Below are 27,640 nucleotides of genomic sequence, written 5' to 3'. Positions count from 1 at the left end.
GATGCTCCCTTGACAGCAATTATTGCTTTGAATCTGTGTGGATAGGTCTCAATCAGCTTTGCACATCTGGACACTACAATTTTTCCCTATTCTTCTTTACAAAACTGCTCAAGCTCTGTCAGATTGCATTGAGATTGTGAGTGAACAAGCCTTTTCAAGTCCAGCTACAAATTCTCAATTGGACTGAGGTCTGGATCTGACTTGGCTACTCCAGGACATTAACATTGTTGGTTTCTGCTTGGGGTCATTGTCTTGCTGGAAAACAGATCTTCAGAGTTGCATTGCAGTCTGCATCAGGTTTTCCTCTAGGATTTCGCTACATTCATTTTACCCACTTCCTTCACAAGCCTTCCAGGGCCTGCTGCAGTGAAGAATCCCCACAGCATTAGGCAGCTACCACCATGCTTCACGGTAGGAATGGTGTGTTTTTGATGATGTGCTGTGTTTGGCTTACACCAAACATAGTGTTTAGTCTGATGGCCAAAAAATTTCAATTTTGGTTTCATCAAACCATAGAACCTTCTTCCAGCTAACTTCAGAGTTCCCCACATGCCTTCTGGCAAACTCTAGCTGAGATTTCATGTGAGTGTTTTTTTCAACAGTGGCTTTCTCTTTGCCACTCTCCCATAAAGCTGGACCGGTGAAGCACCCGGGCAGCACTTTTTTTTAATGCACAGTCTCTCTCATCTCATCCACTGAAGCTTGTAACTCCTCCAGAGTTGTCATAGGTCTCTGGCTGGCCTCCCTCACAAGTCCCCTTCTTGCTTGGCCACTCAGTTTTTGAGGATTGCCTGTTCTAGGCAGATTTTCCGCTGTGCCATATTCTTTCCATTTCTTGATGATTGACTTAACTGTACTCCAAGAATATTCATGACTTTTATTCTTTTATCTATCTCCTGATTTGTGCTTTTCAATAACCTTTTTGTGGAGTTGCTTGGAGTGTTCTTTAGTCTTCATTGTGTGTTTCTTGCCAGGATACTGACTCACCAGCAGTCTGACCTTCCAGATACAGGTATATTTTTACTACAATCAATTGAAACACTTTGACTGCACACAGTGATCTCCATTTAATTAATTGTGTGAATTCTAAAACCAATTGGCTGCACCAGTGATGAATTGGTATGTCGTATTAAAGGGGGCTGAATACTTACGGAATCACACAAAACACTGGAGGAACTCAGTAAGCCAGACAGTATCTATGGAAAAAAAATACAGTTGACGTTTCCGCCTGCTGAGTTCCTCCAGCATTTTGTATGTATTGCTCATATTTCCAGAATCTGTACATTTTCTCTTGCTTATAGAATCCATTATACACATCAATATGCTATATATTACATAGTAAATTTTAAATTGTCCATTCAGGCCTAAAGATTCAGTCGCTGTGGAGGATTTCTTACTGTCATGGCATAATGTCTTTGGGGACAAGGCAGTGGGGGGGGGTGGGTAGATTCACTCTGCTTGCCAGGTGAGACTTGAGACTATGAAATGATCTCAGGCTCTGCGGCCTCCTCCGTGGTGGTTGTAGGAATTGACTTTGATACGGCAGGAAATGGTCCTTACAGCTCTGGACACCTTTTTTCTGGAAGTGTCGGCATCCCGAACAGTGCATGGCAAGCTGCTGGATTCTCTGATCTATCCCAGCCATCAGACAATGCTTCAAGACAACGCTTTCATTCTGACCACACCTGGATGACCAGCATACAACTCCTCCAACACTTTATCTCTCAGCTTGGATGATACAACAAATCTCAACACCTATCAAGGGCAAGTTCTTCCTGGCGCTGGTAAAAAAAAAAATGGGGGAACTGGATTCTCTGCTGCACATTCCAGCCATGTTGAGTGGTCATGTAGACTTGAGACAGTGTGGGGCCTTTTTCTGGTTTCCCTTTGGAACATCTCTGCTGTAATAGGAGATTTTCGATTTCAACTTTAGGGGGGAATATGTCAGGATGAGTGTCCTCCTTTGTAAATTTTTCATATAACTCATTTTCCAAGGGTAAACAGGACAATTCATCAGCATTTCCATGAGTGGTTATCCTCTTGAATTTAATCTTGTAATAGTGTCCTCCAAGAAACAACCCATCTCTGATTTGTGTTGCTGCTGTTAGTGGAACACCTGTCTGGAGTGAAAGTGGACACTAGTGGTTGATGATCAGTAACAGGGTTTGTAGGTGCTTTTAAATAAAATGGCAGAGGCATTTTAAGTTTGAGGGAAACATAACAAACCTTCATTGTCAAACACAATATAAAGCGCAGTAAAAAAGATTTCTCATTAGGTTACCATGTCAGACCAGTCTCTTAAAAGTGAACCCCAACTCAATGTTGGTAATTGTGAATTATGCATATATTTCCATTACAATACCCAGCAGGGTAAACTCTCTTCCATATAAGTACTTTGAACCATATTACACCCCAAACCAAACTCAAGGCCTTTTTGTCAACATGTGCATAAGTTTTTAATCATGTGATGCAAAGGCTATGGGATGTTCACATCCATCACTCATGAGGCATGACTGCACATATACCATAAGACGAAACATCACCAACAAGATCCACTGGTCGATATGGATCATAATGCGTGAGTACGGTGTCTAACATCACCATTTCCTTTACTTTTTTGAAAGCCACCTCACATTGCTTTGTCCATTGCCATTTCTTCCTGATCTGTAGTAATGAGTTCAGGGGGTGGAGCACAGTAACCAGGTTTGGCAGGAACCTGTTATAGTGATTGACAAATCCTTAAAAGGACAGCATCTGTGACATGCCCTTTGGCCACTGTTTGAATTTTCTCGGCAAACTTGTGTAATTATTGTGCGTTGATGGTGTGACTACAGTAAGAAAAGCTTGGTTTAAAGAATTCACACTTGCAGCATCATGCTCTGAGCCCATAATCTTCTAATCTTTTTAACACTGCCTTGAGATTTTGGAGATGTTCCTTGTTCTTCTTACTGTTGGCAATGATGTCATCCAGGTAACACTGAGTGCCTGGGCAGCCTTGCAGCACCTGGTCCATAGCTTTCTGTCAGCGTTCAGGTGAAGGTGCTCATCCAAAAAGAAGCCTATTACAGTGACAAAGTCCTTTGTGAGTGTTTATGGTGAGAAACTTCTTCTTTCATCTCCATCTGCAGGTAGGCCTCAGATAAGTCCACTTTGCTGAAGTGTTTTCCTCCAGAAAGGTTTGCAAAGAGATCCTCTATCCAGGGCAGAGGGCATTGATCTACTTTCACTACTGGGTTGATGTTGACTTTAAAATCACCACAGATCCTGACAGACTCATTCTTCTTGGCTTCTGGAACCACTGGCAACGTCAATGAGCACCACTCAACATTGAAAAGAATTTATTCAGCTTCCATGCAATCTCGCTCACTGCATACTTTATTGGAGATGATATAAGAAACCAAGTGGGCTTTGCATGTGGCTTTTTCACTTAACACTATTTTACCTGTTGTAATGTGTTTGAGTTTTCCAATGCCATCCTTGAACACTGCTGTGGCATCATCCAGTACCGTTCTTGATTCTCTTTCAGTTGACTCTGTTGCAGGGGGTGTGTCATGCAAATGGTGGATGGATCTCCATTTTAGTTGTCTCACCATTCGTGACCCCACAATTCTGACCCATTTGTTTTGAACACATACAAGCCCAATTGATTTGTTGGTTGTTGTGTTTCACTGTGATGAATGTTATCCCCACATGTTATCTTTTCTCTGGTATAAGTTCTTAATTGGATATCAGCAGGTTTCAGTTAAGTATCATTGAAATGACATTCAAGCTCATTTTGTGGAATAACTGAAACAGCCGAGCCAGTGTCCATTTTCATTTTCATTAATTTGCCGTTTACTTCTGGTATAACCCATATTGCTTTCCTATTGTTAGTTTTCTCATTGTAAGCCTCAAGGCTACTCAGTTCTGTGTCACTCTCATCAGTATCAGATTTTTCATCAGCAGCATACAGATTAGTGCTCTTTTTGAAAGCGTAACGACTTTTTATCTTTATCTCTTCCCTATGCAGTCAATTAATTTTTGTCTGCCTGACGTTATCTTTTGTATATGTTCTACTTTAAGCATTTTCTGCAAGTTTCACCTTTAAATCTGCATTGTTCTGGTGTATGCAAGCCCCGTCACAACCCTAACAAAGTTTATTTGGCCAGGCACACTTCTGTTTAGACTTCGCAATTTTGTTCACATTGGCTTTTATTCCTGATTGCAATTCAATTGCGTCTCTGTCTGCTATTTCTATTGATACAGCTATTTCAACTGTTCTCTTAAATGTAAGTTGTGCTTCAGTTGGAAGTCAGTTTTAAATGCTTTCTTGTAAGATTCCACAAACTAAATGATCTCTCAGCACTTTATTAAGCCCATCACTGAACTGGCAATGCTTAGACAATCTCTTCAATTCAGCCACTTAAACTGAAATGGATTTTCCTTCCTTTTGATTACACTTATGAAACCTAAAGTGTTCTGCAATCAACAATGGTTTTGGTTCTAAATGTTCCTGTATTACTTTCACCATATCAGCAAAGCTCATTTCGTCTGGTTTGTTTGAAGCAGTTAAACTTCTAAGCAAACTGCTTGCTCTTTTACTCAATGCACTCAGCAAACTGACACACTCTTCTCATTGGCTATTTTATTTGTTCAAAATACTGCTCAATTCGCTCAGTATACATATTCCAGTTATCTCTTGTGCAGTTGAACACATCTACCTTTTCGATATAGCTAGTCATTACTGTTTGTTTTTTAAATTTATGATTATTATCACCCTGCACTCTCTTTTATGAACCAGTGAATTTGTTAATTTTCTGCCTTCTTTTAAACTCAGCCATCTCTCTGTCTCCCATTCTGAAGAAACACATGCTACAGTGCTCTTTTTCTCATAACTCAAACGTCTCGCTGTGCTTCACAGGTAGGTAGTCGTGATAGGTTCATTTAAAACTTCCTCGGCGCCACTGGAGTTACATATTGTAACCCCAAAGCATAAAAACTAATTAAAAGATATCCAAACTGCCAGGATAACTTGTGTATATTCTTAACTTTGTTTAAGGGAGATGTGCACTTATGACACGATGGCATGATGACGTATGCCATTCACATACTTCTACATATAACCCATAATGAATTATGTAAACAACAAAGAATGCTTCATTAAACAATATATTCACAGTATTACTGAAATATTAAACACACAACAGTTTGGGCCTCTGAAGTATCTGATGAAGAAATAGTTTGATAATAACTAACGCAAGAATGTAGAGCATCACAGATCTTTCATTTGTGAATCCAGGGAAATGCGAGGTATTTATGTTACTGCATCCAGCAAATCAAAGGTATTCCTTCTTCAGACATCCAAACAAAGGTTAAGTAACGTCACTAAATTTATGGTCAACTGTGAAAGGCTGGTACTCCCCACTGACCTCAGAGACACTGCCCACAAATCTCACAGTGTTTGTGGCTTGAGTGTACCTCATGTTAATGCCAGGTGCCATAGGAGACAACTAGTATCCAGTAAGCACATCAGAACTAAACCTGGAAATGCTGGCAGGCTGGTCAGGCCTGTGGAAGGAGAAATAGCTTCAGGTCAACAACCTTCCATCAGAGTTGGGAAAATTGAGTGCTGCCGTAAGTTTGAAGCTGCAGAGAAAGGGGGGATTGAAATGGGATCTGGTGCTTTCCTGGTGTATATGATGAATAAGCTGTTCTCGGGCTTCCACTGATTACAGGTATTGATTTTAACTGATGTTTCAATGACAAACTCTGCCATATTCATCAGGGGTGATGCCTGGGTATGTCTAGTCTGGTGGTATTTATAGCCCCGCCATCCGTCTCTCCTGATTGGTCAGTCCTTATCTAATCAAGTTTCCACTGCCCAACCTTGAATTCCAGTTCTTACTTAGAGTGAAAACTTCATCTTTGTTAAAATTCTTTTCCTCAAATTTTATTTCAATGGCTTCCTTCTCCAGGCGGTCCCAAAAGCCATTGGCATGGCACAGTAGTTTCATGCTGTTGAAATCAATCCTATGGCCATTGTGAATGCAATGTTGTTCTACTGCCAATATCTCTGGGTAACCCAAATGGATACACCTCTTGTGCTCCTTGATGCAGGTTTCCACCATGCGTCCCGTCTAGCCGATATATGCTGCTCCGCATTCACAGGGAATCTTGAAAAAACCAGCCGTCCTCAGTCCCAAGTCATCTTTGAGCCGCAAAAGCTGTAACTTGAGCTTCCTTATGGGTTTGTGGATGGTATTAATCTTCAGGATCCTGGCAATCTTACGAGAAACCATGGAAATATGGGGAAGCAGGCGGTGGTGACGGGTTCCTCCTCGTTGTTAGGTTTCTTGGGTTTTCCGTTGGCACTTTTAAGGACCCAATTGATTTTGTCCACCTTGTAGCCATTCTGTAAGAGTGTTGTGCATAATCATCTTTTTTGCTCATAAGGTGGGGATTGGTTGGGGGTAGAAAAGGGGAGGTCTGTGATAGGGTGGAGACCAAAAGAGACTGAAAGATAGAGTTCTTCATCCACAGAGAGAAGCCATCTGTCTCCAAGGGGAGCAATCCTAACATTCTTCTCCTCATATCCCTGTAACCCTGCAACGTATTCCTTCTTATGCATGCCCATCAACTCTCTTTTGGTTGTTTTTTTTTTCCATTGAACTATATTCATTTACAGTCGTCGTCGTTATGTGCCATATCATTATGTTGTGGGTGATCATGGTCTTTGACCATGATTGTTCTTGGCAAATTTTTCTACAGAAGTGGCTTGCCATTGCCTTCTTCTGGGCAGTGTCTTTACAAGATGGGTGACCCCAGCCGTTATTAATACTCTTCAGAGATTGCCTCTGGCATCTGTGGTCATATAACCAGTACCTGTGATAAGCATCAGCTGCTCGTACGGCCATCCACCACCAGCTCCCATGTCTTCACGTGACCCTGATCAGGGGGTTAAGCAGGTGCTACACCTTGCCTGAGGGTGATATGCAGGCTAGCAGGGGAAGGAGAACATTCCATCTCATTTGGTAGAGGTGCATTTCCACCCACTACCCTATTCATCTGCTGTAGGTACTTCATTTTTGGATGTGGGAGGAAGGTAGAGTATTTGGAGGAATCCCACCCAGAAACAGGGAGAACATTCTACCACACTCTTCAGTGTCCTACCGTTCACTTTATAAGTCCTACACTTGTGTTTTCTCCCAAAGTGCAGTAACTCATACTTGTCTGCAATAAGGCTTTGCTTTGTAGACGTAGTTTACAAACGTGTTTAATAAGGTGGAGTTTGAGGAAGAGTGGATGTTGGTGCACATAGAAGACAGGGAATTGCCTCAGAATGCTGAAAAGGGACGGGAAGATAAGTCTAACAGTGACCTCACACTGGAAGTCACAGACAAGGCTTCTTCCCTGGACTGGGGAATTGGGAACTAAAGGACAGAGTTTAGGGTGAGAGGAAAGATATTTAAGAGGAACCTGAGGAACAACTTTACGGTTTAAGTTGATGGAACGTACTACACGAGGAAGTGGTTGAGACGGGTTAAGAATGATTAAAGGACACTTGGACAGGTGCTTGTAAAGGAATGTTTTAGAGCATGGGTTCCTATGCAGGCCTTGGTTAATGATAGGGGTCCATGGCATAAAAATGGTTGGGAACCTTGGTTTAGAGGGATGTGGGCCAAAACTGAGCAAATGGGACTAGCATAAGTGAGCAACTTGGTTGACATGAGGCAGTTGGGCTTGAAGGGCCTCTTTTCATGCAGTATGATTCAATTACTCTTTAAAGATGATTTGTTGAGTGTGGAGGCTTAGTCTTGTGAAAGCTGAGGACAAAAATAATGGAGTGAAGTCATATTAGGAGCTATTTAGGCAGATAAGCAAAGATTTAAGTCATTGAGGTAGTTTTTAAAGTGTGTCATCAGGATGAAGGAGAGGTAGACAAGCAGAGAGATTTTGTGAAGTAATTCCACAAGGGCAAAGCTGCAGTTGTCAGTGGTGAAACTATTAAGTTCAGCTGCCGAAATTGAAAAGAATTGTTGGACTAAAGGGATTTATTGTCACGTGTACTGAAGTACAGTGAAAAACATTGTTTTGCATTACATCATACAGAACATTTCATTACTACATTGCATTGAGTTAGTACGGGGGAAAATATCAGAATGCAGAATAAAATGTCACAGTTACAAAGTGCAGTACAGGCAGACAACAAGGTCATATTGAGGTAGGTTATGAGATGGCCATTTGTTGGCTTTGCTTTATATGACCCCTGGAAATGACTAACTTGCTGGGCTATACATGTAAATAGTTCTGAACTAACACCGGGAAGACCAGTGTACAAACAGCATATTTCTTTCCCTGAAAAACAATTTTCTCTCAATCAACCCCGAATCATTTTAGTCATTATTTGAAGCCTAACAATCCTTTATTAAAGACCCATCTGCTGAGGGAAGTAAGTCCCTTTCACTCATCCCAACAGGAGCAACGGAAAACTAAAGTAAGAAGGTGTAACCTTTCTCCTTTCAAGTTGATCTATGATGTTGGAAACTTTTGTGAATACATCATGAACTATGAGAGTGGTGTAAGTACTCAAAAGGAGAGCTAGTAAATTTTAAAGGAAATTATTTCACTGCAGAGCAAACACGATGAAATCTGCAGATGCTGGAGATTCAAGCAACACACACAAAATGCTGGTGGAACACAGCAGGCCAGGCAGCATCTATAGGGAGAAGCACTGTTGACGTTTCGGGCCGAGACCCTTCGTCAGGACGGACGAAGGGTCTCAGCCTGGAACGTCCACAGCGCTTCTCCCTATAGATGCTGCCTGGCCTGCTGTGTTCCACCAGCATTTTGTGTGTGTTGTTTTATTTCACTGCTGGCAATCTCACAAGGAACAACCTCTTATTTGAGGAGGAAGAGGTGGAGGCTACTCACAGTTTTCACAAACTGTTCCTCATTCATAAACTGAGGTGCCACAGGAAGTGGGCGGATGTTTCCCAAGAGCTACGTTTTGTTTGGATATGGACGCCATGCATTCTTCGAGCTGAATGCAAATGTGCGAGTTTGGGTGTGTGGTGCACTGAAATCGCATGCACTGACTCGTGTGAGATGGAATGCAGGAATGCTTTATGATGTGCAGTGGCCGCACCTTGGGATTTATGTGTTGGTGACCGGGGTGAGTTTTCTATCCCACAGCTCGAAAACTTCGCAGAGACACTGAGGAAGTTGTGTTGAATTTAAGTTGCAGTGAAATAAACACCAAGCCTGAGCATTCTTGTACAGAACACAACCACACTTCTCCCTCTGTGGGAATAAAAGCAGAGGAAGATGGGAATTGATCCTAAAACACTCTGGTTGTGACCGACTTAGGTACACTGGGCAAAATTCCAAATTTCCTTCATGACAGAGAAAGAGGATGTTTGGCCCATTGAGTCCGTGCTGGCTCATAGCGCACTTCCAATGCCACACAAATATCCAGCAGGGCAAGCCCCACCCAAAGAGAAGCAGTCAGTGTTTCAGCTCAATCTGAAACTTAACACTGCTTCTCCTTCCATTGATGCAGTGTGTTTCTAGCAGTGCAGCGGTCGGTGTAATGGTTTACAGTGCCAGCGATCGGCAATCAGGGTTCAGTTGCCGCCACTGCCTGTAAGGAGTTTGTATGTTTTCCTCGTGGCCAAAGGGGTTTCCTCCGGGTGCTCCGGTTTCCTCCCACTTTCCAAAGATGTACCGGTTAGGGCCAGTAAGTGGTATACATGCTGCCAACAGAAGCGTGTAGACAGCTGCACATATTCAGACTGGGTTGGTCAGTGACACATTTCACTATATGTTTTGATGTACATGTGACAAATAAAGCTAATGCTAATACACTGTAGGGTAGTCGTTAGTGTTACACTGTTACAGCACCAACAACCTGGGCTTGATTCTGCTGCTGTCTATAAGGAGTTTTTACTCCCTTGAGTGCATGGGTTTCCTTCATGTGTTCCTGTTTCCTCTCACAGCCCACACGTTAATAGCTTATTTGGTCAGGTGGGTATAATTGGGCAGCACCAGCTAGTTAGGCCAGAAGGGCCTGTTACCATGAACATTTAAAATTAATAAATAATTGATTGTTCAGAATCAAATCCATTCCGATTTTCCAGCATCTGGAATTTCTAAATTTTCTTTTCCTGCTCTAGATTCGTCAGGAAATGCCAACACACCCAATTCAAAGAACTAGGATTCCCCACTAAGTTGTACCCACACTCAGATTACTCCTCATTGTAATGGGAACCATAGTCATGCTGTGGCGTCCAGGAGGTGGGGTCCAGGAGAATTGTTGAGCTATTAACATGCGTAGGGGAGAGGATAGGTTAAAGGGAATGAGACTGATGGAAGTGCACTGAGAGCTGGTATAGGCTTATAGGCTTAAAGATTACCGATTAGCTTTATTTGTCCAGGTATATCAAAACATACAGAGGAATACATTGTTTTGCTTAAGATGGTGGCTTGTTCCAGGGATCAAAAATCCTCTTGTAACTATTCTTGATATTACCACATCAATGGGATAATTTTACCTTACTTGGTTGGGAGGTTGTGATAACCAGCCAGTGTTTATCAGCTGATATTAAAATTGCCTGAAGAATGTTGTCACTTAAAACGACATTGCTAAAAGACAGGAGAGGGATGGCACGTGAATTTCAAGGAACTGCAGCTGCTGGAAAGCTGAGAGTGTCAGAAGCAGGGCGGCACGCGTGGAAAAAGAGAAAGAGCCAGTGTTTGAGATAAAAAGCTCTAGGGCCACAGACTTGCAGAGCACGCAAACACCATGGGTGTACCATGGAAAGTACATTTGGATCGGAGGGTTGTGACTAGTGGTGTCCCACAAGGATTGGTTCTGGGGCCTCTACTTTTCGTGATTTTAGTTAACGACCTGGATGTGGGGGTAGAAGGGTGGGTTGGCAAGTTTGCAGATGACACAAAGGTTGGTGGTGTTGTGGATAGTGTAGAGGATTGTCGAAGATTGCAGAGAGATGTTGATAGGATGCAGAAGTGGGCTGAGAAGCAGCAGGTGTTCAACCCGGAGAAATGTGAGGTGGTACACTTTGGAAGGACAAACTCCAGGGCAGAGTACAAAGTAAATGGCAGGATACTTGGTAGTGTGGAGGAGCAGAGGGATCTGGGGTTACATGTCCACAGATCCCTGAAAGTTGCCTCACAGGTAGATAGGGTAGTTAAGAAAGCTTATGAGGTGTTAGCTTTCATAAGTCGAGGGATAGAGTTTAAGAGTCACGAGGTAATGATGCAGCTCTATAAAACTCTGGTTAGGCCACACTTGGAATACTGTGTCCAGTTCTGGACTCCTCACTTTAGGAAGGATGTGGAAGCATTGGAAAGGGTACAGAGGAGATTTGCCAGGATGCTGCCTGGTTTAGAGAGTATGCATTATGATCAGAGATTAAGGGAGCTAGGGCTTTACTCTTTGGAGAGAAGGAGGATGAGAGGAGACATGATAGAGGCATACAAGATATTAAAAATAGGTAGAGTGGACAGCCAGCGCCTCTTCCCCAGGGCACCACTGCTCAGTACAAGAGGACATGGCTTTAAGGTAAGGGGAGGGAGGTTCAAGGGGGATATTAGAGGAAGGTTTTTCACTCAGAGAGTGGTTGGTGCGTGGAATGCACTGCCTGAGTCAGTGGTGGAGACAGATACACTAGTGAAGTTTAAGAGACTACTAGACAGGTATATGGAAGAATTTAAGGTGAAGGGTTATATGGGAGGCAGGGTTTAAGGGTCAGCACAACATTGTGGGCCAAAGGGACTGTACTGTGATGTACTATTCTATGTTCTATGTCATGCCGACCGTTATGTTCATCTGCACCAATCTCATCTTCCCACTATTCAAGTACCAGCCTAATTGTCTCTTAGGGCCGGTGATTCTTTATTTATTTTAGAGATACGGCGTGGAACAGGCCCTTCCGGCCCAATGAGCCACACCGCCCAGTAACTCACCTATTTAACCCTAGCCTAATCGCAGAGCAAATTACAATGGCCAATTAACCTGCTCACCAGTACATCATTGTACCAGAGCAGCCGGAGAAAAGCCACGTGGTCACGGAGAGAACGTACACGCACCTTACAGACAGCACCAGGAGTGACCTCCTAACTCTGACTGCTACACTATTGTGGTGCTCAGATAGGATCTATCTGGCAGTGTGTATATTTTTAAAAAACTACCCCTCAAATCTCTTTTAAATCTTCCTCTCCCTTAAACCTATGTACTTTAATCTGGTTCACCCCCTCAGCCCCCTTCACTCTGGGGGTATCACACCCCACCCTTCCAATCTCCCTCCGTAATAAAAGTCCTTTGTTCCAGACAACATCGAAGTAAATCTCTGCTGCACTCTCTCAAGCACAAACACCTTTAGTGCGGCAACAGAATTTACTGTGGCCTACCCCTATTTACTCTGCCGCGCGTGGCCAAGTGGTTAAGGCTTTGGGCTGGGGAATTGAAGGACATTAGCTCAAGGCTCAGCCGAGGCAGCGTGTGTGTCCTTGAGCAAGGTTCTTAACCACACACTTCTCCTGCATGTTTATAGCCCAGTGGTGGCTGTTGGTGCAGTATCAACAAGACTGTATGGCCTACCCCTATGGCCTGCACCTATTTAACTGTTAAAATGCTTCAGTTTATATTTACAGGATTGAATTTTATCTGACAATACTTTGCCCAACTTTCATTCTGAACTTTCATCTGATCTTCCCATCCCCTTAAGTGACCTTCCAGAAGACTAGGAATTTTCACATCATTCACAAAAATGATGAATCATTCATCCTACATTCACATTCTGGTCATTAGCAAATGTCACAAACATCAAGAGTCCTGGCAGCAGTCCCTGTGGTACACAACCTGTCACAAACACCCAGTGAAAAAGGCTTCCTTCTATCTCAACCTTCTGACTTCTATTTTGAATCTAGTTAACCTGATTGTCTTGGGTCCAAAATGCCTTTACTTCCTGGACTGGTTTACCTTATCAAATAGCTTAATAAAGTCCCTGTAGACATCCTCAACCATAGAACATTACAGCAAAGAAATGAGCCTTTTGACCCTTCCTGGCTGTGCTGAACCATTTTTCCGCCTAGTACCACTGACCTGCACCTGGACCATATCTCTCCATGCCCCTCTCATCCATGTACCTGTCCAAGTTTTTCTTAGAAGTGAGTCCGCATTTACCACTTCATCTGGCAGCTCATTCCACACTCCTACCACTCTCTGCGTGAAGAAGCCCCCCCCCCCCAATGTTCCCTTTAAACTTTTCCCCCTTCACCCTTAACCCATGTCCTCTGGTTCTTTTCTCCCCGGCCTCAGTGGAAAAAGCCTGCTTGCATTCACTCTATCTATACCCGTCATAATTTTATACACCCCTATCAAATCACCCCTCATTCTCCTATGCTCCAGGGAACCACTCTGCCTTCATCAATCTTGTTATTTACCCTTTCAATAAGCACAGTTAAATTGGCGAACCAGAATTACCCATGCACAAAGCTATGATATTTTTAATAAGCCCCCTGGCTTTACAAACTTCTATCCTAGAGAATTTTCTCAATAATTTTTCTACCACTGACCTATCATAGGCCTCTAGTTACCCGGCTCATCCATGTTCTGCTTCATAAGTAAAGGAATATTTGCCCTCTTGATGCAGTGTAGTAATTAATGCAAGTTGAGCTCAGTTTCCAGTATTCAGCTCCGCCGAAGGGGATTACAGAACAGGAAATGTTACAGGATGGGGGATGGACATCACAACTTCATTCCCATTTAGTAAGCTTACGGTTCAGCTGATGCCTAAACTCACCCGATTACTCGATAGCCCGGGTCTCTAAAATTCATTGTGTAAAGCGAATTTTTGTCCCACCGTGTCACCACGCATTATGCGTTAGTACATGCACAATAGAATGAGTTTCTACCCCAAAGCCCTTCCCCATCCCCGCCAGGCCAAGCTTCAGGTGTTGGGATGCTCATCGAAGCAGAGGTACTGGTGTCACAAAGGAGGCACAGAAGCCATTTTTCCATTTTTGCAAATGGCTCTAGCATTTAACCAGCTTCGTTAATAAATATTGAATCCGTCTGTGGTGGGGAGGAACTCCCAAAAGTAATAATTTTATGCTGTTACCTGTTCTCACCTGTTTTGTGCATGTTAGTGTTTCTCCTCCTCCCCCTACCTGGCTCCTGTGCACTTCTTCTCCAGTCCTGATGAAGAGGCTCGGCCTGAAGCTCTGACCTGCTGAGTTCCTCCAGCACTTTCTGTGTGTTTCCCTGGGTGTCGGGTACACGTTTCGGGCGGCACAGTAGTGTAGTGGTTTGCACAGCGCTTTACAGTACCAGTATGCTGGGTTCAATTCCCGCTGCTGCCTTTAAGGATTTCTGTACATTCTGCCTGGGACCATGTGAGATTCCTCCGGGTGCTCTGGTTTCCTCCCACAGTCCAAAGACATACCGTTTGGTAGGCTAATTGGTCACTGTAAATTGTCCTGTGATTAGGTAGGGGATTGCTAGGCTCAAAGAGCTGGAAGAGCCCATCAATAAGTAAATAAAATTAATGTCATAACATGTCTTGGTCAGCAGAGGGAGGGTGAACACTTCTAATACCTGCAGAGTAGGTAATAACTCAGCTGGGCTTCAGGAACACTGAAATATTTACTAGACCGAGGAGCTTACCTCTGAATTTTGGCACACACTTTCATTTTGCCTTGTTGACATTTTTTTTATTTTATCTCCGCACAAAGTTATGCCTTGGAAGCATGAGCTGTGGAAGAGAAGCAGCCTCATCAAGAGCAGATAGCACAAACAGTTACATTTAATCCCTGCCAGTACATTATTTTACATTCCTCCCTGGGGCTACAGAAATAACCCCTGCATTGTATGCTATCAATCTCCACAGGAATCAGACCCGTTATCTAATTGTAGCAACTGCATTATATACATTAATGCCGCAGGAGGAAACACTTAAGCTGTCGGTCATTACATTTCTGATTTTAACTGCTCTTGCCAGGCAGAAACTTAAGGGAGTGTGTGGTGTAGTTGAAATGGTGATTTTTTTTCTCTCTATGATTTAATATCATATGAAGGGGAAAGAGGCCATTCAGCCTGCTGAGACTGTGCCAGCTTTCATAACAATCCTGCTTCCCCTTCCTTTTCTCCCTTACATCAGAATCAGATTTAATATCATCGGCATATGTCATGAAATATGTAAACTTAACGACAGCAGTACAATGCAATACATGAGAATATAGGAAAAATAAAAACATAAATTGATAAATAAGTTGAGAGTTAGGGGGCAAAAGTTTAAGGGTAACACAAGGGGGAATTTCTTTACTGAGAGAGTGGTAGCTGTGTGGAATGAGCTTCCAGTAGAAGTGGTAGAGACAGGTTTGGTATTGTCATTTAAAGTAAAATTGGATAGGTATATGGACAGGAAAGGAATGGAGGGTTATGGGCTGAGTGCAAGTCAGTGAGACTAGATGAGAGTAAGCGTTCGGCACGGACTAGAAGGGCCGAGGTGGCCTGTTTCCGTGCTGTAATTGTTATATGATTAATAAATCAATTGCACTAAGTATATTTATGTATATTAAATAGTTAAATTTAAAATAGTGAAAATGGAAAATATGTTTGTTAAAAAGTGAGATAGAGTTCATGTGCTCAATGTCCATTTAGAAATTGGATGGCAGAGGGGAAGAAGCTGTTCTTGAACTGCTGAGTGTGTGCCTTCAGGCTTCTGTACCTCCTTCCTGATGGTAACAATGAGAAGAAGGCAGGTCCTTGGTGATGGGGGTCTTTGATAATGGTTGCTGCCTTTCAGAGCCACTGCTCCTTGAAGATGTCTTGGAAACTATGGAGGCTTGTATTCAAGGTGGAGCTGTCTAATTTTACAACACTCTGTAGCTTTTAATCCAGAGTAGTAGAACCACCCCCCCCCCCCCCATACCAGGTGGTGATGCAGCCTGTCAGAATGCTCACCATGGTAGCCATGAATCTGCCTCCCGGCTACACCAGGGTACAATTTACAGCTGCTAGTTAATCGAAAAGCCAGCATATCTTTGGGGTGTGGAAACCCGCACAATCTCAGGGAAAACTTGCAGACTCCAAGCAGATGTCATCAGCCTTGAGGATCAATCCTTGCCAGAGTATCGAGACCCAGCAAGGTACTGGTACGTAAGAACAGCAGGTGAAGATTCTCAATCCATTTTAAACTGGCCCAGTGGAAATTTCAGCAATCAGGTAATAACCCTGAGATCATTTTCATAAGCCATCTCTCAACCCTCTCCAATGGCAGCACATGCTTTCTTAGATATGGGGCTTGAAACTGCTTGGACCTGGGTGAGCTGGTAAAAAAGCACCAAGAATAAGAAGTGAGTTTAGTCTAAATAGTGCTGGAGGAACTCAGCAGGTCAGGCAGCATCTGTGGATGGGAGTAAACAGTCGACATTCCGGGCTGAGACCCTTCATCTGGACATAGTCTAAATAGGTGCTTGCTGGTTAGCATGGGTTTGGTGGGCCGAACAGCCTAATTCCATGCCATATGAATCAATGGCACATTGATGTGTAGAACAATCTGCAATGGACCTTTGAATTCAGTTGAATTGACTTTATTTCTTACATCCTTCACATATGTGAGGAGTACAAATCTTTACGATACGTCTCCATCTAAATGTGTGATGTGCAATTTGTAGTAATTTGTAATAAATAGTACGTACAACTGGACAGTCAGTGTACCACAGAAATGCAGTTGTGTCAGCATGAATTAAGCAGTCTGGCAGCCTGGTGGAAGAAGCTGTCCCAGGGCCTGTGGTCCTGGCTTTTACGCTGCGGTACCGTTTCCTGGCTGGTAGCAGCTGGGACAGCTTGTGCTTGGGGTGACTCGGGTCCCCAATGAGCCTTTGGGCCATTTTTACACACCTGTCTTTGTAAACGTCCCGAATAGTGGGGAAGTTCACATCTACAGATGTGCCGGGCTGTCTGCACCACTCTCTGCAGAGTCCTGTGATTGAAGGAAGTACAGTTCCCATACTAGGCAGTGATGCAGCCAATAAGGATGCTCTTAATTGTGCCCCTGTAGAAAGTTCTTAGGATTTGGGGGCCCACACCAAACTTCTTCAACTGTCTGGGGTGAAAGAGGTGCTGTTGTGCCTTTTTCACCACATAGCTGGTATGTACAGACCACATGAGATACGACATGAGTATAATATTGTCCTGCTTGCTTTGTAATGATAAAAGCAAATATTCTGTAAGTTTCAAATTTTGGGTGAGGTATAACATACCAGTTGTGATTTATTTGACTCCAAGGTCATCTATTAAATTCAGTTTAGTTGAGATTCTAGAGTCATGATTGTTTATCGCCATTCTTTACAGACAAGTGTGAAGGAGAACAAAATGACTGTTAATGCAGTATAATAACTTATACTTATTTGTTAATTTATTTGTGATAATATTACATTTGTTGTGTGTGAGGTTGATAGATTCTTGATTGGTCAGGGCATGAAGGGTAACAGGGAGAAGGCAGGAGATTGGGACTAAGAGGGAAATGGATCGGTCATGGGATTTGGGAGTCCTTGTGCAGGATACTCTGAAAGTTACTTTGCTGGTTGAGTCTGTGGCGAGGAAGGCAAATGCAATGTTAGCACTCATTTCATGAGCACAAGAATAGAAAAGCAAGGATGTAATGTTGAGACTTTAATAAGCACTGGTGAGGCCTCACTTGGAGTACTGTGAGCAGTTTTGGGCCCCTTATCTGAGAAAGGATTTGCTGAATTTGGAGAGTGTTCGAAGGAGGTTCACAAAAATAATTCCAGGATTGAATGGCTTGTCATTGTAAAAAGCATTTGATGGCTCTGGGCCAGTATTCACTAGAATTCAGAAGATTGAGGGGTGACCTCATTGAAACCTGCTGAATGGTGAACAGTCTTGGTAAGAGTGGATGTGGAGAAGATTTTTCCTATGGTGGGAGAGTCTAAGACCGGAGGACACAGCCTCAGAGTAGAGGGTGTCCTTTTAGAATGGAGATGAGGAGGAATTCCTTTAGCAGAGAGTGATGAATTTGTGGAATTCTTTGTCACAGGCAGCTGTGGAGGCCAAGTCTTCATGTATATTTAAGGCAGAGGTTGATAGATTCTTGATTGGTCAGGGCATGAAGGGAGACAGGGAGAAGGCAGGAGATTGGAGCTGAGAAGAAAATCGGATCAGGCATGATGAAATGGCGGAGCAGACTCGATGTTCCAAATGGCCTAATTCTGCTCCTATATCTTATAGTCTTATGGTCATGATGAAATGGTGGAGAAGACCTGATGGGCCAAATGGCCTAATTCTGCTCCTATATCTTATGGTCTTATATGTACTGTGTTGCTCCTTGGTCCAGAGGAATATTGTTCCATTTGGTGGTATACATGTATACAGTTCAATGACAATAAACTTGAACTTGAACCTGATTAGCTTATATACATAGACTGACCACATGTATTTAAGGTGACGCCTGGTATAGGAGCGTCTGCACACAAAGTGACTCTGACATGAAATGGTAAGTGGTGGTAATGGGGGTGGGTTAATGGGTGAAGATATTGATCAGCCTGATGGCTTGGGTCACCCATCCTTAATCTCTGTTCTGGACCTCCTGGGTAGAAGCTTGGCCACAAATTGTCCGGAGATACATCACCAGAGCCTGTGCTGCTTCTGATGGGGCAGAGGTTGCTATCAGGAAGTTTTTGACACTCAAAGCAGTTGATCCATCCAATTGTGCAGGTGGAGTTTAGTCCATAGGTATTTTATCCTGAACAATGGGGCAATAAAAGTAATAATTGTGCGCTATCACTATTTAAAGAGCTATATAAAGTAAAATTAGAAAGCAGACAGAAAGTGGAGCAATATATGTGCTCCACTAACCAACAGCACGCCTCTGGGTGAGTGGATGACTGCTGTGAGTAAGTATTTAATAACGTCCTCTTGTCGGCAACTGTGATGGATAAAATGCATTAAACCGAGGCTGCGTAGCTCCATTGATTTTTCAGAGATGCTATCCGCAATGCAACCAAGGTGGATTCAGCAAAGCTCTTTCAACGTCTGAAAACTGATGATTAGAAAGCAGTTGGGGAACTGTCTATGTACAGAGTCCCCAGTATGAATGTTACATGTCGGACTGCGTTGGTTTATGGCACAAGTGACACCTTTCACTATATGTTTTGATGCACTTGGGACAACTAATGCTAATTGTGAGATAAAGAAGACCATGCAGCTCATTGAGTCTAGAGTGGATGTGTGCAAGATTTATTCATCTGGTCCCACTTGCCAAACGCCTCCCCACAGCCTGGCAATTTATTTCATCCCAGGTCCATTCCTTTTTCAAGAATCCATATACATCTGCATCCATGACTCCCCCCTCCCCCACTGATGATGTTTTGCACGTTACAATCACTCTCTTATTTCTTCCTCTTGTCATTTTTGCTAATCGTCTCCATGCTTCATCCACTTCTTCCAGTGAAGAGAGTTCATTTCTACCTGATCTGTCTCGAAGAGTATTGTTGTGAATAGCTGTCGGATCTCACCCCCCCCCCCCCAACTCTCCCAGTTCAGGCAATGTTCCCTATGACCAGTGTGCACAAAAATCTTGTGCTGTGCAATTTTTTTGCCCAGTGAGAACAACATGTGCACACAGAATAATTTCTTAATTAAAAACAGCATAAATCAGCCAATTCTAAATTCTGCAGACAAATCATCGCAGACTGCATGCGTCAACACCATCCACGTCAGAAACTGGAAAAGGAAATGTGGTTATATACTATATTGAAATTTATTTAACATGCCAATGAGGTAGAGGGTGATAACCTTCTGTATGCAGTTTCAATTCCTTTGTGTGCTATTAGCAAAATAAGGGAACATTGTTTTCAAGGAGACCAAAGCCAACCACTTCAGCCAATTCACAAAACTCTGTTCAATTAGATCTACAAATTTCCTTATGCCTTTGTTGGTCCCCATGCTTATCCCATGAAGTTCCAGAGCTATCTGCCTTGAAGTTAATGGAAACCAAACTTCAGAGCAGGAGTACCAGTTGATCTGCCTAAAAGCTTTTTGCTCTGAATGCCTCTGTCAGGTCCCCACACCCCCACAACTCCCTCAGTTTCAAAGAGACGAAAGCCAGCTTCTCCAGTCAATTCACAAAACTAGGATCCTTTACTCTGTTCAACTAAGCCTGCAAATTGCCTTATGCCATTGTTGGTCCTCGTGTTTTTCCCACAAATCTCCAGAGCTGTCTACCTTGAAGTCAATGGAAACTGAATTTCAGAGCACCAGTTCAGTCCCACTGAGTAATGATGAACTTCAAGATACGTTTGTCTCATGGGTGACTTTATAAGAATATATGCTCATATGACAGCCTCTGTGACCACTGTCTGGGTACTGTTTTTGAAGGTTAAAAAAATAGGCCAATGCTGGAAATCTTAAAAATAGATAAAGCTGAAACAATCGTCTGATCAGGCAGCATCTGTGTACAAAGTGTCTCAGATCTGATGGGTTACAGTTTCTGTGAAGTGTGGCCTACTGTAGGAACCCTGACAGACAATTTGGGCACAACAAGCTCCCACAAAAAAATATCAATCTTGTGAATACTTGTCTTCATTGGTGCTGGTATTGAGCAGGACACTGGGAATAGCAGGCTTTTGCATGAAGTGCTGCATTCAGTGGAAAGACATGAGAATGCAGCACTCCCTCTCTTTAATAATAGGGGTGTCAGACTGCAACATGTGCCCATATCTCTGGTGTGAGGCATACTCTAGGACAGGGATCCCAACCTTTTTACTGCCATGGACCAGTACCATTAAGCAAAGAGTCCATGGACCCCAGGTTGGGAACCCCTGTTCTAGTACCTTTTGACTCACGTATTAATGTTCCAATCTTTTTCTCATTGGTTTACTGACCATTAAGTCATTAAGGGTAAGCAGAGATTTGCTAAGTGCTTTTTTCTATTTTGGAGAAATGTCCGCTTAATATTGGAAGCCTATCACTGAATTATGCACAAGCAGCAATCTTGCAAAGTTAACTGCTGATTAGGAGGTGAAAGAATCACGAAAAGATAGTGCTTTTCTTTTTTGCTGAACAGTCATACACTTGTTGGTTTCCCAGGGTGATGGACTGCGGCTGTTGCTGATTCTGAGAGGTACCACTGTTCCAATAGGCTCACCTGTTCTCTTTCTGCCTCCTCTACCTGGTTTTCTTTGCAGATATGACGATGGACGAAGTTCGCGAATACGAGAAACAAACTCAGGAAGCTACAAATGAGAAGATTGGAATTTTGGCCCCCACCATCTCCATCAGTGAGGCTGCCCAGCCCCCAGCCACACGCAGCGCCCCTGCCAGTGCACCCTCCACACCGCTGAGCGGCGACCCACCAGACTTCCTCAGCGTGCCAAAGGACAGACCACGGAAGAAGTCCGCCCCAGAAATGCTGACCTTGCCCGAGCTACGAGAGCGATCGGCGAACAAGTAAAGCCTGCTCTGTAGCCAGCGGCAACACTCTTTGTGACATTTCGGTTGTTGAATTTATTTAATGCTACTTAACTGAAAAAAAAAGCCATCTGTTAAGGGATTCTTTAAAGCTTTAGCCTGTAAAGATACTGTGCTATGATCTTTACAACAGCAAGCTTGCATTAATACTGACTGGCCATAAGATTAGCATTCTTAATTTGTGATAGGGATTGGGATAAAGCTGTGTTTAATGGTATTGCTGTATTTTACTAAATTTTCTTTAAATTCCTTTTTAGGACTTCTAGGCTGACTCAGGACTTAGTGTTAGCATGACTGATAGTGTGCACGGTCATATTAAAGCACTTCTGTGACATATTGTATTTACAAAGGCTTTAATCTACACTCAATGGTCACTTTATTAGGTTCAGGAGTGAAAGCCAGTGTGGTCTTTGGCTGATGTAGCCAACACACTTCAAAGTTCGACAGGTTGTGCATTCAGAGATGTCCTTCTGCACACCCCTATTGTCTGTCATCTTCCAGTCAGCTTGAACCAGTCTGTCCATTCTCCGCTGGCCTCTCTTCATTAACAAGGCATTTTTGCCCACAGAACTTCCTCTCCCTGGATCTTTTTTTTGTTGTTGTTTGCACCACTCTCTGTAAACTAGAGACTGTTGTGCATGAAAATCGTAGGAAATCAGCAGTTCCTGAGATACTCAAACCACCCCATCTGGCACCAACAATCATTCCATGGTCAAAGTAACTTAGATCACATTTCTTCCCATTTTGTTGTTTGGTCTAAAAAAAAACAATTGAACCTCATGACCATGTCTGCATGTTTTTATGCATTGAGTTGCTGCCACATGATTGTCTGATCAGATATTTGAATTAACATACAAGTGTACAGGTGTACCTAATAAAATGGTCACTGAGTGTAACTGTCATTACTGAAAAAAAGGAAGAGGGGTGAAGTGAACCAAAGTCAAACAAGTTCAAGTAGCTTGTGAGCATAAGGTAGAATAGATAAGGACTTGTTTAAATGGGGTAAGTATCATCCCAACTTGGCGTTCGGAAGTGAGGTGCAGCGAAAATGTGTTTTTCCTACATTAGGCACTGAATGTTTTCAGAGGACTCACAAGTGAAGCTGCTGCATACATTGCTGAAGCTTCCAGCAAGTTTCGTTCTTGGGACACGTATTCTCTCCTTCAAGAGGTCTATACAAAAAGCTTGAATAATGTCCCAGCAGCTGAAGGGGTCAATCTAACAATTTCTGTTTGTCCTACCTCCAAATCCAACACCCTCTCCTGTATAACCCTATGTAATTCTTCCTTCCAAACTACAGCTGTGTTCAAATAAAGATTCATTCCTTCACCATAACCCATCTTTTCCCGGACTTCCAGAATTCCCACTGTGTAGAACTTGAAAGCTTTTAATATCTAATTTAGGCGTCGACCAGCTAAAACCAATTTCCTCACACCATCAAAGTTTCCCCATTGAGGGATGGTATAATTCATGGGATGACCTCCAGCAGGATAACCTCAACAGTGTCTTCTGAACCCTGTGACCTCTGCTACCTTGGAGGACGAGGGCTACTGGTGTATGAGAAGACCACCACCTCCAGTTTACCCTCCAAGTCACATGCCATCCAGGTTTGAACAGGTACTATTCCTTCATTGATTCTGGATGTAAGCCCTGCCAAAACCACTCTCAGAGCATACCTTCAGAATGCAGCAGCTCCAGAAGGCTGGACATACTACCTTCTCAAGATTTTTTCTGTATTTATATGGCCTTAATTTATCTGGTCATTTTGTCTTTTCAGAACTGTGGAGTGAGTGTGGTGATTTCCCATCAACCTCTTAGCAAGGGTCATTTCAATACTTCCCATTCTGTGAGGACAGGCGGTCACTCCTCATCATGACTTAACTTGAAAGTTCTCAAATTTTTTAAATATCGTCTACCTTATTTATTTTGCCACTGGGTTTGATAAGCTGCCATCCAAACTGTTTTAAAGCAGGGGTCCCCAACCTGGGCTCCAAGATCCACTTGCTTACTGGCATGAAAAGGTTTAGGGACCCCTGTTGTATAGGAACAGCAAACTGCATTTTTAATTGCATTCTTTGTGACTTGACAATGACCCCCCAGCATACTTTATTTCACATGAATTAATAATGCCACTGTGCAAACTGACATATTGATCACCTCAGGACTGACAATTAACATATAACTTTAACAAATTAAGGAAGGATGTGTTTGTGTAGCAGTAAGTTACCCAACTGACAGTCATAGCTCTAGGCCTTTGTTCCAGAAACATGAGTTTAAATCCCACCAGGAAAGCTGGGAAACATAAATCTATGTACTTAAGTAAATCTCCAGTTAAAGCTGGTTTAAACACCAGTAGCTATGAAGTGCTGGCTTGTAAAAAAAACTATTTGATTCACTGTGGAGCAAAGAAACTTGGCATCATTAACAAATTGGTCCTGTATGAGACTCTAGACCCACCAGTGTCTATGACTCTGAACTGCATCATCAGTAATGGATGGACAATAAATGCTGACATTTCCAGTAAAGTCAACATTTGTGAATGAGTGGTAAACCTAACTGAGCTAACATAGAAACACAGAAAACCTAGAGCACAATACAGACCCTTCAGCCCACAAAGCTGTGCCGAACATGTACTTACTTTAGACATTACCTAGGGTTACCCATAATCCTCTATTTTTCTAAGCTCCGTCCAGGAGTCTCTTAAAGGACTCTATCGTATCCACCTTCACCACCATCGCCAGCAGCCCATTCCAAGCACCTTAAAACTGTGCCCTCTCGTGTTAGCCATTTCAGCCCTTGGAAAAAACCTCTGACTATCCACACAAACAATGTCTCTCATCATCTTATACAATTGAGCGACCCTTTGCTGTGTAGCTCATCAGTATGAAGTATGGACTGGGCTTGACATTATACTTGAGTTTCACTCTTTGACCAGGATGGTTCCAAAAATAGGGTGGCATGGTAGAGTAACATAGGACATTGAACATTACAGCACAGTGCTGGCCATTCAGCCCACAATGTTGTGCCAATCTGTTAACCTACTTTAAGGTCAATCTAACCGTTTCCTCTCCAACAGGCCTCGATTTTTCTATCATCCTTGTGCCTAGTTAGAATTTCTTTAATTTCCTTAACATAGCTACTTCTACCACCAACCCTGGCAGCACATTTCATGCACCTGCCACTTACCTCCTGGCATTCCCCACCATACTTTTCTCCAATCACCTTAAAATTATGCCCCCTCATATTAACTATTTTTTGCCTGGGAAAATGTCTCTGGCCGTCCACTCGATCTATGCTTCTTATCGTCAGGTACATACCTCTCATCGGGTACATTCTCCAAAGAGAATAGCCCTGGCTCCATCACCCCATCCTCGTAAGACGTGCTCTCAGGCAGAATCCTGGCACATCTCCAAATGCCTATACCGCGCCAGCGACCTGGGTTCAATTCCACCACTGTAAGGACGTTCTTCCTGTGATGGTGTGGGTTAGTAGATTCATTGGTTACATGGGTGGAATTTAGTGCTGTTCACCCCTTTTAGAAGTAAAGAAAAAATCAGAGCAAGTCAGGCATTGGTTTCTGAGTCCTTGGATTGAGCTCATTCTTATTAAACAGAGGTGATACCACATGCGTCATTGCAATGCAGGTGTGCTAGACACTGGTGCTTTCAGTCATATCATCCTTCATGACATCCCTTTCAATGTTTTTCTTGTGTCATAGTATATCAGTGTGGGCATCAACTGATAGGGATGGGTTTCTCCACTCTTCCTGACTTTACCAGACTCTCCAACATCCCTTTCTGGTTCAAAGGCCTTCAGTCATCTTATTTCCAAAGGAGTAACAGCACGGTAGAATAGATGTTAGTGCAACACCACTGCAGCATCAATGATCAGGAGATTCAATTCCTGCTGCTGCCTGGAAAGAGTTTGTATTTTCTCACCATGACCGTGAGGGTTTCCTCCGGTTGCTCCAATTTCCTCCCACGGTCCAAAAGCGTCCGAGTCAGGGTTAGTAAGTTGGGGACATGGTACATTAGTGCAGGAGTATGGTGACACATGCAGGCTGCCCCAGCACATCATCAGACGTTCATGTAAAAGATGCTTTTCACTGTATGTTCCGATGTACGTGTGACAGATAAAGCTAAGGGTAAATCTAAAGCTGTAACTGCATTCAATATGAAGACGCAGACAGTCTCCAGTAAACCATTCTGATTTCACTCGTAGGTTGTCAGTAAATTCTCCCGCCTCATCATCAAGGAGTTTGACTAAAGTTACCATTAGTTTCACTGCAGCCTTCACTTGTCTGGTTTTCTGTGCTTTTGTGAGAAATAGTTCATTTGGATTTGCCCACATAGGTGATTCCTCACTTCACTGTGGGGAAGTGCCCAGATGCTGAAGACCTCTGATGTTTAGGAAAGGTGAATGAGACGGTCACCAGTCTGGGGCATTTCTGTAGACCACATGGCAGTGCTGATAAAGCTAGGAACAGGACATTATACTGCCTTTTGGAGAGCAACCCAAGGGGAATGAAAGCGATTCTTTGCTTCTTAAAAGAAGCTTCATAATTCTGGATTGACTGCCATGTTTCACTGGAAATGCAAATCAAGAATGTTGCTTCTGATGATGATATGAAAAAAGCAATCAAACGGAAAGACCGTGTGACCAAATCATTGTTAGCCACCAGAACTAAGTTATTGTCAGTGGCCAAAAGCTGTAGCAGCATTCCAATGATTCTCTTACCTGGTTCAATCTGACTTGAGGGAAATGCTATGGCAACCAGGGTTATTTTTTATTTGGTCCTGGACCGTATCTCCATGTTCTAGTGAGTGCTGTTGATTTGGAATGACTCATCTTGAAATGCAGCTGTGCTATTTCTACACGGGACAGATTGTACAAATGATGACACCATGCACACTTGCTACCTTCTGCACGGGGGCTGCATAACCCATTGAAATCACCATGCAAGGCTGAGTTAACAATGTGTATATAAGGAAATATAATGCAACCAGTTGTGAATGGCCTTCATATGAGTGTCAATTGCAGTAGCTGTAAATAGTACAGAAGATGTATAATTTTAGTTTAATGCATTGATAATACTGAAAGTAAAGAGAAAGTCTTAGCTTCATACGTAATAGTTGTTGTCCATGGTGGTATATGAATATATTGCTACATATTAATGGTTCTGGGATTTGAACTTTAGGGATTAAGTTATAGTTAGGCTTCATGAGTGTACCGAAGAGTAAGGGATTTGCTTATATTCATTAAAACTATTGTGTAGTTACACTTTTGAATAATAAAAGGTATATAAAACAGTAAACTGGTGAAAGACATTTTATTGGAGCAATAGTTAAGAATATTCAGTGCTGAACAATACTTAAAAATACAAGGCACAAGGTTATTTTCGAAACCCGCTCATTTGCCATCAGATATCCGAATGGATATTGAACCCATGACTACTCACTACTATTTTTGCACTACTTACTTAATTTAACTATTTACTGTAGTCAGTTTTTTATTATTATGTATTGCATTGTACAGCTGTTGCAAAAACAACAGATTTCATAACATATGCTGGTGATATTAAACCTGATTCTGATTCTAAATGGTCTTTTAGTGAAACATTGTCAGTGGGCCAAAATCATGAAACTTTTTGCCTTGTGCCAATGTGGGTGCCATTAGGTGAGTTTTACAGGGATTTTAAGGGTCTCGGCCTGAAATGTTGACATTCTATTCCTCGCAATAGATGCCTCCTAACTAACTGAGTTCGTCCAGCAGTTCGTGTGTGTTACTCTGGTATTTTAAGAAGGTTTACCAACACTTTCACAAAGCTCCTGAGGAATGGACACCAGATTCCCCTGACACCCACAGCTGGTGAACAAAGAAATAGGTAGAAACATAATGAAGATTCAGACATTAACAAACCCCACCTGTAGAGAGCAAGTGGCTCACCAGGGCTTTGTGCATCATTTCTATAGTCCAAAGATTAAATATTAGAAGTGATGCTAGCTCCTGCTGTATATATAAAGCAACTCTCCAGTCAAAAGAAATACTGCAATCATTTAGATCTATTCATAAAGGACTGAATGACAGTCGTGTGTTAGGGTTGAAAATTAATGAGGTAAGACTTGATCCTGTGTCATATATATTAAG

At 42.7% G+C, this 27,640-nt stretch overlaps 1 protein-coding gene across 1 annotated transcript in view; it reads left to right on the top strand.

Moving 5' to 3' along the window:
- Positions 1-26,807, top strand: part of LOC132399127 (cytoplasmic phosphatidylinositol transfer protein 1-like) — a 236,514-nt gene extending 209,707 nt beyond the window's left edge. Inside the window, exon 10 of the mRNA XM_059979139.1 lies at positions 21,211-26,807. Coding sequence (XP_059835122.1) covers positions 21,211-21,476 — 266 coding nt within the window. The 3' untranslated portion in view covers positions 21,477-26,807. The remainder of the gene's footprint in view (positions 1-21,210) is intronic.
- Positions 26,808-27,640: the final 833 nt, after the last annotated feature.

The sequence above is a fragment of the Hypanus sabinus genome, chromosome 9, assembly GCF_030144855.1.
Source record: "Hypanus sabinus isolate sHypSab1 chromosome 9, sHypSab1.hap1, whole genome shotgun sequence".
NCBI classification, from domain to species: Eukaryota; Metazoa; Chordata; class Chondrichthyes; order Myliobatiformes; family Dasyatidae; genus Hypanus; species Hypanus sabinus.
Note: the sequence above shows the minus strand (reverse complement) of the source record. Positions and strands in the feature narration are given on the sequence as shown.